This window comes from Scyliorhinus canicula, chromosome 3 (assembly GCF_902713615.1).
Source record: "Scyliorhinus canicula chromosome 3, sScyCan1.1, whole genome shotgun sequence".
Taxonomy (NCBI): Eukaryota; Metazoa; Chordata; class Chondrichthyes; order Carcharhiniformes; family Scyliorhinidae; genus Scyliorhinus; species Scyliorhinus canicula.
In genome coordinates this window covers 276,871,014-276,883,323 of record NC_052148.1, presented here as the reverse complement: position 1 = coordinate 276,883,323, position 12,310 = coordinate 276,871,014, and the positions used below count along the sequence as shown (strand labels likewise).

Genomic DNA, 12,310 nt, shown 5'->3' with positions numbered 1-12,310 from the left:
GTGTGGCGCTGCTAGTCAAGGACAGTATTACGGGGGCGGAAAGGATGCTAGATGGGGACTCTTCTTCCGAGGTAGTATGGGCTGAGGATAGAAACAGGAAAGGAGAGGTCACCCTGTTGGGAGTTTTCTATAGGCCACCTAATAGTTCTAGGGATGTAGAGGAAAGGATGGCGAAGATGATTCTGGGAAAGAGCGAAAGTAACAGGGTAGTTGTTGTGGGAGACTTTAACTTTCCAAATATTGACTGGAAAAGATATAGTTCGAGTACATTAGATGGGTCGTTCTTTGTACAATGTGTGCAGGAGGGTTTCCTGACACAATATGTTGACAGGCCAACAAGAGGCGAGGCCACATTGGATTTGGTTTTGGGTAATGAACCAGGCCAGGTGTTAGATCTGGAGGCAGGTGAGCACTTTGGAAACAGTGACCACAATTCGGTGACCTTTACGTTAGTGATGGAAAGGGATAAGTATACCCCGCAGGGCAAGAGTTATAGCTGGGGGAAGGGCAATTATGATGCCATTAGACATGACTTAGGATGTGTAGGTTGGAGAAGTAGGCTGCAAGGGTTGGGCACACTGGATATGTGGAGCTTGTTCAAGGAACAGCTATTGCATGTTCTTGATAAGTACGTACCAGTCAGGCAGGGAGGAAGGGGTCGAGCGAGGGAACCGTGGTTTACCAAAGAAGTGGAATCTCTTGTTAAGAGGAAGAAGGAGGCCTATGTGAAGTTGAGGCGTGAAGTTTCAGTTGGGGCGCTTGATAGTTACAAGGAAGCGAGGAACGTTCTAAAGAGAGAGCTGAGACGAGCAAGGAGGGGACATGAGAAGTCTTTGGCAGGTAGGATCAAGTAAAACCCAAAAGCTTTCTATAGGTATGTCAGGAATAAAAGAATGACTAGGGTAAGAGTAGGGCCAGTCAAGGACAGTGGTGGGAAGTTGTGTGTGGAGGCTGAGGAGATAAGCGAGATACTAAATGAATACTTTTCGTCAGTATTCACTCAAGAAAAAGATAATATTGTGGAGGAGAATGCTGAGACCCAGGCTATTAGAATAGATGGCATTGAGGTGCGTAGGGAAGAAGTGTTGGCAATTCTGGACAAGGTGAAAATAGATAAGTCCCCGGGGCCTGATGGGATTTATCCTAGGATTCTCTGGGAAGCCAGGGAAGAGATTGCTGAGCCTTTGGCTTTGATTTTTAGGTCATCATTGGCTACAGGAATAGTGCCAGAGGACTGGAGGATAGCAAATGTGGTCCCTTTGTTCAAGAAGGGGAGTAGAGATAACCCCGGTAACTATAGGCCGGTGAGCCTAACGTCTGTGGTGGGTAAAGTCTTGGAGAGGATTATAAAGATACGATTTATAATCATCTAGCTAGGAATAATATGATTAGGGACAGTCAGCATGGTTTTGTGAAGGGTAGGTCATGCCTCATAAACCTTATCGAGTTCTTTGAGAAGGTGACTGAACAGGTAGACGAGGGTAGAGCAGTTGATGTGGTGTATATGGATTTCAGTAAAGCGTTTGATAAGGTTCCCCACGGTCGGCTATTGCAGAAAATACGGAGGCTGGGGATTGAGGGTGATTTAGAGATGTGGATCAGAAATTGGCTAGTTGAAAGAAGACAGAGAGTGGTAGTTGATGGGAAATGTTCAGAATGGAGTTCAGTTACGAGTGGCGTACCACAAGGATCTGTTCTGGGGCCGTTGCTGTTTGTCATTTTTATAAATGACCTAGAGGAGGGCGCAGAAGGATGGGTGAGTAAATTTGCAGACGACACTAAAGTCGGTGGAGTTGTACAGTGCGGAAGGATGTTGCAGGTTACAGAGGGACATAGATAAGCTGCAGAGCTGGGCTGAGAGGTGGCAAATGGAGTTTAATGTGGAGAAGTGTGAGGTGATTCACTTTGGAAAGAATAACAGGAATGCGGAATATTTGGCTAATGGTACAATTATTGGTAGTGTGGATGAGCAGAGGGATCTCGGTGTCCATGTACATAGATCCCTGGAAGTTGCCACCCAGGTTGATAGGGTTGTGAAGAAGGCCGATGGTGTGTTGGCCTTTATTGGTAGAGGGATTGAGTTCCGGAGCCATGAGGTCATGTTGCAGTTGTACAAAACTCTAGTACGGCTGCATTTGGAGTATTGTGTACAGTTCTGGTCGCCTCATTATAGGAAGGATGTGGAAGCTTTGGAACGGGTGCAGAGGAGATTTACCAGGATGTTGCCTGGTATGGAGGGAAAATCTTATGAGGAAAGGCTGATGGACTTGAGGTTGTTTTCGTTAGAGAGAAGAAGGTTAAGAGGTGACTTAATAGAGGCATACAAAATGATCAGAGGGTTAGATAGGGTGGACAGCGAGAGCCTTCTCCCGCGGATGGAGGTGGCTAGCACGAGGGGACATAGCCTTAAATTGAGGGGTAATAGATATAGGACAGAGGTCAGAGGTGGGTTTTTTACGCAAAGAGTGGTGAGGCCGTGGAATGACCTACCTGCAACAGTAGTGAACTCGCCAACATTGAGGGCATTTAAAAATTTATTGGATAAGCATATGGATGATAAGGGCATAGTGTAGGTTGGATGGCCTTTAGCTTTTTTCCATGTCGGTGCAACATCGAGGGCCGAAGGGCCTGTACTGCGCTGTATCGTTCTATGTTCTATATGTCAGGAATAAAAGAATGACTAGGGTAAGAGTAGGGCCAGTCAAGGACAGTAGTGGGAAGTTGTGCGTGGAGTCCGAGGAGAGGTGCTAAATGAGTATTTTTCGTCTGTATTCACACAAGAAAAAGACAATGTTGTCAAGAGGAATACTGAGATACAGGCTACTAGACTAGAAGGGCTTGAGGTTAATAAGGTGGAGGTGTTAACGATTCTGGAAAGTGTGAAAATAGATAAGTCCCCTGGGCCGGATGTGATTTATTCTAGGATTCTCTGGGAAGCTAGGGAGGAGATTGCTGAGGCTTTGGCTTTGATCTTTAAGTCATCTTTGTCTACAGGAATAGTGCCAGAAGACCGGAGGATAGCAAATGTTGTCGCCTTGTTCAAGAAGGGGAGTAGAGATAACCCCGGTAACTATAGGCCGGTGAGCCTAACGTCTGTTGTGGGTAAAGTCTTGGAGAGGATTATAAGAGATACGATTTATAATCATCTAGATAGGAATAATATGATTAGGGATAGTCAGCATGGTTTTGTGAAGGGTAGGTCATGCCTCACAAACCTTATCGAGTTCTTTGAGAAGGTGACTGAACAGGTAGACGAGGGTAGAGCAGTTGATGTGGTGTATATGGATTTCAGTAAAGCGTTTGATAAGGTTCCCCACGGTAGTCTATTGCAGAAAATACAGAGGCATGGGATTCAAGGTGATTTAGCAGTATGGATCAGAAATTGGCTAGTTGATAGAAAACAAAGGGTGGTGGTTGATGGGAAATGTTCTGACTGGTGTCCAGTTACTAGTGGTGTACCACAAGGATCTGTTTTGGGGCTGCTGCTGTTTGTCATTTTTATAAATGACCTGGAGGAGGGCGTAGAAGGATGGGTGAGTAAATTTACAGATGACACCAAAGTCGGTGGAGTTATGGACAGTGCAGAAGGATGTTACAAGTTACAGAGGGACATAGATAAGCTGCAGAACTGGGCTGACGGGTGGCAAATGGAGTTTAATGCAGAAAAGTGTGATGTGATTCATTTTGGAAGGAATAACAGGAAGACAGAGTACTGGGCGAATGGTAAGATTCTTGGTAGTGTGGATGAGCAGAGAGATCTCGGTGTCCATGTCCATAGATCCCTGAAAGTTGCCACCCAGGTTGAGAGGGTTGTTCAGAAGACGTACGGTGTGTTTGCTTTTATTGGTAGAGGGACTGAGTTTCGGAGCCATGAGGTCATGTTGCAGTTGTACAAAACTCTGGTGTGGCGCATTTGGAGTATTGCGTGCAGTTCTGGTCGCCGCATTATAGGAAGGAGGTGGAAGCATTGGAAAGCGTACAGAGGAGATTTACAAGGATGTTGCCTGGTATGGAGGGAAGCTCTTACGAGGAAAGGCTGAAGGACTTGAGGCTGTTTTCGTTAGAGAGAAAAAGATTCAGAGGTGACTTAATTGAGGCATACAAGATTATCAGAGGATTAGATAGGGTGGACATTGAGAGCCTTTTTCCTTGGATGGTGATGTCCAGCACAGGGGACATATCTTTAAATTGAGGGGAGATAGATATAGGACAGATGTCAGAGGTAAATTCTTTACTCATAGTAAGGGCGTGGAATGCCTTGCCTGCAACAGTAGTAGACTCGCCAACACTAAACGCATTCAAATGGTCATTGGATAGGCATATGGACGATAAGGGCAGCACGGTAGCATTGTGGATGGCACAAATGCTTCACAGCTCCAGGGTCCCAGGTTCGATTCCGCCTTGTGTCACTGTCTGTGCGTAGTCTGCACATCCTCCCCGTGTGTGCATGGGTTTCCTCCGGCTGCTCCGGTTTCCTCCCACAGTCCAAAGATGTGCAGGTTAGGTGGATTGGCCGTGATAAATTGCCCTCGGTGTCCAAAATTGCCCTTAGTGTTGGGTGGGGTTACTGGGTTATGGGGATAGGGTGGAGTTGTTGACCTTGGGTAGGGTGCTCTTTCCAAGAGCCGGTGCAGACTCGATGGGCCGAATGGCCCTCGTTCTGCACTGTAAATGCTATAAATTCTAAGGGAATAGTGTAGATGGGCTTTAGAGGGGTTTTACAGGTCGGCGCAACATCGAGGGCCGAAGGGCCTGTACTGCGCTGTAATGTTCTATGTTCTAAGGTCCCAGGTTCGATCCCGGCTCTGGGTCACTGTCCCTGTGGAGTTTGCATATTCCCCCCGTGTTTCCGTGGGTTTCGCCCCCGCAACCCAAAGATGTGCAGGGTAGGCTAAATTGCCCCTTAATTGGAAAAAAATGAATTGGGTAAGAAAAGTTTAAAAATTTATATACCGAATGCTCCTATGCTTCTTTATTGCTGTTTTGTTTTTGCTAGTACATAAGAACACAAGAACGAGGAGTAGGCCATCTGGCCCCTCGAGCCTGCTCTGCCATTCAATGAGATCATGGCTGATCTTTTGTGGACTCAGCTCCACTTTACAGCCCGAACGCCATAACCCTTAATCCCTTTATTCTTCAAAAAACGATCTATCTTTATAGAACATAGAACACTACAGCGCAGTACGGGCCCTTCGGCCCTCGATGTTGCGCCGACCTGTGAAACCATCTGAAGCCTATCTGACCTACACTATTCCATTTTCATCCATATGTCTATCCAGTGACCACTTAAATGCCCTTAAAGTTGGCGAGTCTACTACTGTTGCAGGCAGGGCGTTCCACACCCCTACTACTCTCTGAGTAAAGAAACTGCCTCTGACATCTGTCCTATATCTATCACCCCTCAATTTAAAGCTATGTCCCCTCGTGTTGGTCATCACCATCTGAGGAAAAAGACTCTCACTGTCCACCCTATCTAACCCTCTGACTATCTTATATGTCTCTATTAAGTCACCTCTCAGCCTTCTCCTCTCTAACGAAAACAACCTCAAGCCTCTGAGCCTTTCCTCGTAAGACCTTCCCTCCATACCAGGCAACATCCTAGTAAATCTCCTCTGAACCCTTTCCAAAGCTTCCACTTCCTATAATGTGGTGACCAGAACTGCACGCAGTACTCCAGGTGCGGCCGCACCAGAGTTATGTACAGCTGCAGCATGACCTTGTGGTTCCGAAACTCAATCCCCCTGCTGATAAAGGCTAGCACACCATATGCCTTCTTAACAGCCCTATTAACCTGGTTGGCAACTTTCAGGGATTTATGTACCTGGATGCCGAGATCTCTCTGTTCATCTACACTACCAAGAATCTTGCCATTAGCACAGTACTCTGCATTCCTGTTACTCCTTCCAAAGTGAACCACCTCACACTCTTCCGCATTAAACTCCATCTGCCACCTCTCAGCCCAGCTCTGCAGCTTATCTATGTCCCTCTGTATCCTATAACATCCTTCAGCACTATCCACAACTCCACCGACCTTCGTGTCTTCTGCAAATTTACTAACCCATCCTTCTACACCCTCTTCCAGGTCATTTATAAAAATGACAAACAGCAGTGGCCCCAAAACAGATCCTTGCGGTACACCACTAGTAACTGAACTCCAGGATGAACATTTGCCATCAACCACCACCCTCTGTCTTCTTTCAGCTAGCCAATTACTGATCCAAACCGCTAAATCACCTTCAATCCCATACTTCCTTATTTTCTGCAATAGCCTACCGTGGGGAACCTTATCAAACGCCTTACTGAAATCCATATACACCACATCAACCGCTTTACCCTGATCCACCTGTTTGGTCACCTTCTCAAAAAACTCAATAAGGTTTGTGAGGCATGACCTACCCTTCACAAAACCATGTTGACTATCGCTAATCAACTTGTTCTTTTCAAGATGATTATAAACCCTATCTCTTATAACCTTTTCCAACATTTTACCCACAACCGAAGTAAGGCTCACAGGTCTATAATTACCAGGGTTGTCTCTACTCCCCTTCTTGAACAAGGGGACAACATTTGCTATCCTCCAGTCTTCCGGCACTATTCCTGTTGACAAAGACGACATAAAGATCAAGGACAAAGGCTCTGCAATCTCCTCCCTGGCTTCCCAGAGAATCCTAGGATAAATCCCATCTGGCCCAGGGGACTTATCTATTTTGACATTTTCCAAAATTGCTAACACCACCTCCTTTTGAACCTCAATTCCATCTAGCCTGGTCGACTGAACCTGAGTGTTCTCCTCGACAACATTGTCTTTCACCAGTGTAAACACTGACGAAAAATATCCATTTAACGCTTCCCCTATCTCCTCTGATTCCACACTCAACTTTCCACTACTATCCTTGATTGGCCCTAATCTTACTCTAGTCATTCTTTTGTTCCTGATATACCTATAGAAAGCCTTAGGGTTTTCCTTGATCCTATCCGCCAACGACTTTTCGTGTCCTCTCCTCGCTCTTCTTAACTCTCCCTTTAGGTCCTTCCTGGCTAACTTGTAACTCTCAAGTGCCCTAACTGAGCCTTCATGTCTCATCCTAACATAAGCCTTCTTCCTCTTGACAAGTGCTTCAACTTCCTTAGTAAACCACGGTTCCCTTGCTCGACAACTTCCTCCCTCCCTGACAGGTACATACTTATCAAGGACACGCAGTAGCTGTTCCTTGAAAAAGCTCCACATTTCGATTGTACCCATCCCCTGCAGTTTCCTTCCCCATCCTATACATCCTAAGTCTTGCCGAATAGCATCATAATTGCCTTTCCCCCAGCTATAATTCTTGCCTTGCGGTATATACCTATCCCTGCCCATTGCTAAAGTAAACATAACCGAGTTGTGATCACTATCACCAAAGTGCTTACCTACATCTAAATCTAACACCTGGCCGGGTTCATTACCCAGTACCAAATCCAATGTGGCCTCGCCCCTTGTTGGCCTGTCTACATACTGTGTCAGAAAACCCTCCTGCACACACTGTACAAAAACTGACCCATCTATAGTACTCGAACTAAAGTATTTCCAGTCAATATTTGGAAAGTTAAAGTCCCCCATAACAACTACCCTGTTACTCTCACTCCTGTCGAGAATCATCTTTGCAATCCTTTCCTCTACATCTCTGGAACTATTCGGAGGTCTATAGACAACTCCCAACAGGGTGACCTCTCCTCTCCTGTTCCTAACCTCGGCCCATACTACCTCAGTAGACGAGTCCTCAAACGTCCTTTCTACCGCCGTAATACTTTCCTTGATTAACAATGCCACACCCCCCCCCTCTTTTACCATCTTCTCTGTTCTTACAGAAACATCTAAATCCTGGAACCTGCAACAACCATTCCTGTCCCTGCTCTACCCATGTCTCCGAAATCGCCACAACATCGAGATCCCAGGTACCAACCCATGCTGCAAGCTCACCCACCTTATTCCGGATGCTCCTGGCGTTGAAGTAGACACACTTCAAACCAGCGTCTTGCTTGCCGGTGCCCTCTTTCGAACTTTTCACCCTCTCCCTGACCTCGCTACTCTCAACATCCTGTACACTGGGACTACAATTTAGGTTCCCACCCCCCTGTTTTTATCTTAAAAACATTTAATGAACGAGCCTCAACTGCTTGACTGGGCAAGGAATTCCATAGATTCACAACCCTTTGGGTGAAGAAGTTCCTCCTAAACTCAGTCCTAAATCTACTTCCCCTTATTTTGAGGCTATGTCCCCTAGTTCTGCTTTCACCCCCCAGTGGAAACAACCTGCCTGCATCTATCCTATCTATTCCCTTCATAATTTTAAATGTTTCTATAAGATCCCCCCTCATCCTTCTAAATTCCAACGAGTATAGTCCCAGTCTACTCAACCTCTCCTCGTAATGCAACCCCTTCAGCTCTGGGATTAACCTAGTGAATCTCCTCTGCACACCCTCCAGTGCCAGTATGTCCTTTCTCAAGTAAGGAGACCAAAACTGAACACAATACTCCAGGTGTAGCCTCACTAACACCTTATACAATTGCAACATAACCTCCCTAGTCTTAAACTCCATCCCTCTAGCAATGAAGGACAAAATTCCATTTGCCTTCTTAATCACCTGTTGCACCTGTAACTCGTGCACTAGCACACCCAGGTCTCTCTGCACAGCGGCATGCTTTAATATTTTATCGTTTAAATAATAATCCCGTTTGCTGTTATTCCTACCAAAATGGATAACCTCACATTTGTGTGTGAGATTGCTAATTTTGAAGATTTTGTAAATATATATTCATACATGGGATGTAGCCACAGTGGCAAGGCCAGACTTAGCATGTTCTGCTGTTCATTTGGCCTTCATCCTTTATTACAAACCACCCCTCCCACCCGGGTTACTCACTCTTCCAACTTCTTCCATCGGGCAGGAGGTACAAAAGTCTGAGAACACACACGAACAGATTCAAAAACAGCTTCTTTCCGGCTGTTACCAAACTCCAAAACGACCATCTTATGGACTGACCTGATTAATACAACACCCCTGTATGCTTCGCCCAATGCCGGTGTCTATATAATTACATTGTGTACCTTGTGCTGCCCTATTACATATTTTCTTTTCATGAACTTAATGAGGGGCATTTTAGCATGGCCAATTCATCCACCCTGCACATCTTTGGGTTGTGACCCAAGCAGACACGGGGAGAATGTGCAAACTCCACACGGATGGTGACCCCGGCTCCTCAGCGCCGTGAGGCAGTAGTGCTAACCTCCATACCACCTGGCGAACGGATGTGGAAATCCTGAGCTGACATGGTGACTTGATACAAATACATTGGTGTACATTTTTGATGGTAATTGAAGGTAAACAAAGGGAAAACTAAAGTTTCTATCTACTCAAAAGCCCAGTAATTCCATCCATTTGAAGTGACCTAGAAACATTTGCAATTTACAGACCATAAAAAATGGCACAATTACAGATTCCCCTTTACACATTTTCGCATCTTTTTGTCTTTGTCACTTTTCTTTCTGGCGATAGATTCTTACTTTATCCCAATTTATTTTACAAATTTGGTGGTAATAATGAACCTTTAACCTTTAAAATATTACCTGCATTGCTTTTATTTCTTTAGATTTAACCACATCTTCTTGCAGTTTGCCTGGTTTACGATCACAAAATCATCAAATAGGTACAAACAGGAACTCTGAAAAAAACCCATCACAATCCTGTGCACGGACTGAGAGAGAAGGTAATGGCAATCTATAGGAACAGTGTATAGTAATAATTTTAAATTGTAATCCCTCCCTTTAAAATAGATACTTTGCTAATCTCCTTTGCATGCTAAGTAAAATTCAGTTTTTCTTTCTTTAATTAAACATGTGAGATATCATTAAACTATAACAAAAAGCAAAACTAGCATAGCTCCTTTGCTAGCAATATCAAGAACAGCAAAGGAAAATAAAACGTACGGTCAAAAGTGGGACTATTTGCCGATGCTGGTGACCATTTGTGACCAAATACTGAAGCTGTCGGTGTCCATATGCAGCAAGACTTGGACAATATTCAGGCATGGGCTGATGAGTAGCATAGAAACATCGAATAGAGGAGCAGGAGAAGACACTTTGATCCTGCTCCGCCATTCATTATAATTATGGCTGTTCATCAAGTTCAATTAGTAAATAACATTCACCCTGAAGTAGCATTTAAGCAAGGTTTGCACGTATTAAAAGTGATATGGTGCTTTAATAGTGATATGAAAAGGGTATGAAGGTTTTGTCTAAATATAATACAGTAGTCCCCCGTTATACCGCGCTCCGCAATACCGCGGTTCGCGATATACCGCGGGGGGGGGCTTATGGACCCCAACTGTCAGTTGTGTCAATTTCAGCGGCCAGCTCACTTTGATCCGGAGTGGGAAGCTGCTCTCTCACTGAAACAATCAGCCGGCCGCTGAAATTGACACTGCCGGCTGCTCTCTCCCTCCAATCAGAAACATTAAAACTTAAAAGTTGGATTGGAGGGAGAGAGCAGCTGGCAGTGTCAATTTCAGCGGCCGGCTGATTGTTTCAGTGAGAGAGCAGCTTCCCTCTCCGGATCAAAGTGAGCCGGCCGCTGAAATTGACACTGTTTTAATTAGATCCACGATGGGGGTTTTAAATTTATTTAAAAATCTATGCTAGCGCTTCCCATTGCGAGTCTACGGGGGTCTGACCTCTCCCCCCGCCCCCCGTAGACTCTCAATGGGAAGCGCTAGCATAGATTTTTAAATAAATTTAAAACCCCCATCGTGGATATCCGCGGCTCGGATGCAACGCGGGTGGTTGTCTTGGACCCCAACACCCGCGTTATAAAGGGGGACTACTGTATGTGTATGATTTCTTTTTTTTAAAACTTATTTTGTTACAAACATGTATCAAAACAGGTTACAGTGAACAAACACCCCGGGAAACATACTTCCCTACAATCAACTGTACAGTCTGTATAGATTGTCCCTCTTTTTCACCCCCCCGTCCCCCATGACGAACCGTGTCGCGTCTTTTCGTCCGACGTCACTTCGTCCAACGACACTTCGTCCACGTCTTTTGGTCCAACGTCTTTTTGTCCGCCCGTCTTTTGGTCCAACGTCACTTCGTCCAATTATCCAATTACAAATTAGCTCCGTATAAAACCATTTAATTGATAAAATGCAAGTACAATACAGCAAGTGAATTTAATTGCTAAAATGCAAGTAATTGATAAAATGCAAGTAAAATGCAAGTTGAAAAATGCAGTTTAAAAATCTAAAAATGCAGTTAAAAAATCTAAAATTAATTGATAAAATGCAAGTAAAATGCAAGTTGAAAAATGCAGTTTAAAAATCTAAAAATGCAGTTTAAAAAATCTAAAAGTTTACTAATTACTTAAAATTCCCGAAATTACTTAAAATTGATGTAAATTGTAAGCAACATTCCTCAAGAAATCAATTTTTGTTGTAGAATCATATTCAACGACCAATCTTTTGATGCGTTCAGTTATTTTCTTGTATCGCGTACATGAAGTCGACTGATCTCCCTGAAGAATTTGAGCCTTTTTGCCTATTATGAACCCTTCCTCTTCCTTCAGAGTTTTGATTAAATTCCAGATATTCAAATGAGCTCCACCTGCCGAACGCTTCTTTTCTCACATCTCCAGTATTCTTTTCCTAGGTTTGGACTGCTCGAATGAAAATCGTAGATATAGTTATTTCCATCAGCTACTTTCCGTTTACTCTTCGTTGACACAATGAACTTTGCCATTTCGGGATGGGCGAATTAAGAAAGAGAACGATAATATCTATCCTTTAACGAGGCTCGTTAAAGGAAAGAGAACGATAATAACTATCCTTTAACGAGGCTCGTTAAAGGAAAGAGACCGGTAATAAAAATCCTTTATTGCATATTATACCTTGCTATGTGCATTAGAGAAGATTTCTATTTACAAAAAGTTAATGTGGGGAGTGGAGTGGAGTGCTACAAGTTACAAAAAGACAAGTTACAAAAAGTCTTTGACAAAAAAAATCATCCGACAAAAAAACGTAACAAGTCACAAAAAGTCTTTGACGAAAAAAAATCATCAGACAAAAAGACGTTGGACCAAAAGACGTGCGGACAAAAAGACGTTGGACCAAAAGACGTGGAAGAAGTGTCGTTGGACGAAATGACGTCGGACCAAAAGACATAGCACCATGACGAACAACCCCTCAAACATGGTCACAAACATTCCCCACCTTTCCTCAAACCCCCTGAAGGGCCCCTTAACTCCTACTTTATCTTCTCTAACCGCAGGAAGTCATACA

General features: G+C 44.2%; 1 protein-coding gene across 1 annotated transcript in view; it reads left to right on the top strand.

Annotated features, from left to right (window-relative positions):
• wdr32 (WD repeat domain 32) overlaps nucleotides 1-12,310 on the top strand; it is a 105,284-nt gene that overhangs the window by 69,995 nt on the left and 22,979 nt on the right. The window contains 1 exon segment of the mRNA XM_038792912.1: nucleotides 9,629-9,745. Coding sequence (XP_038648840.1) covers nucleotides 9,629-9,745 — 117 coding nt within the window.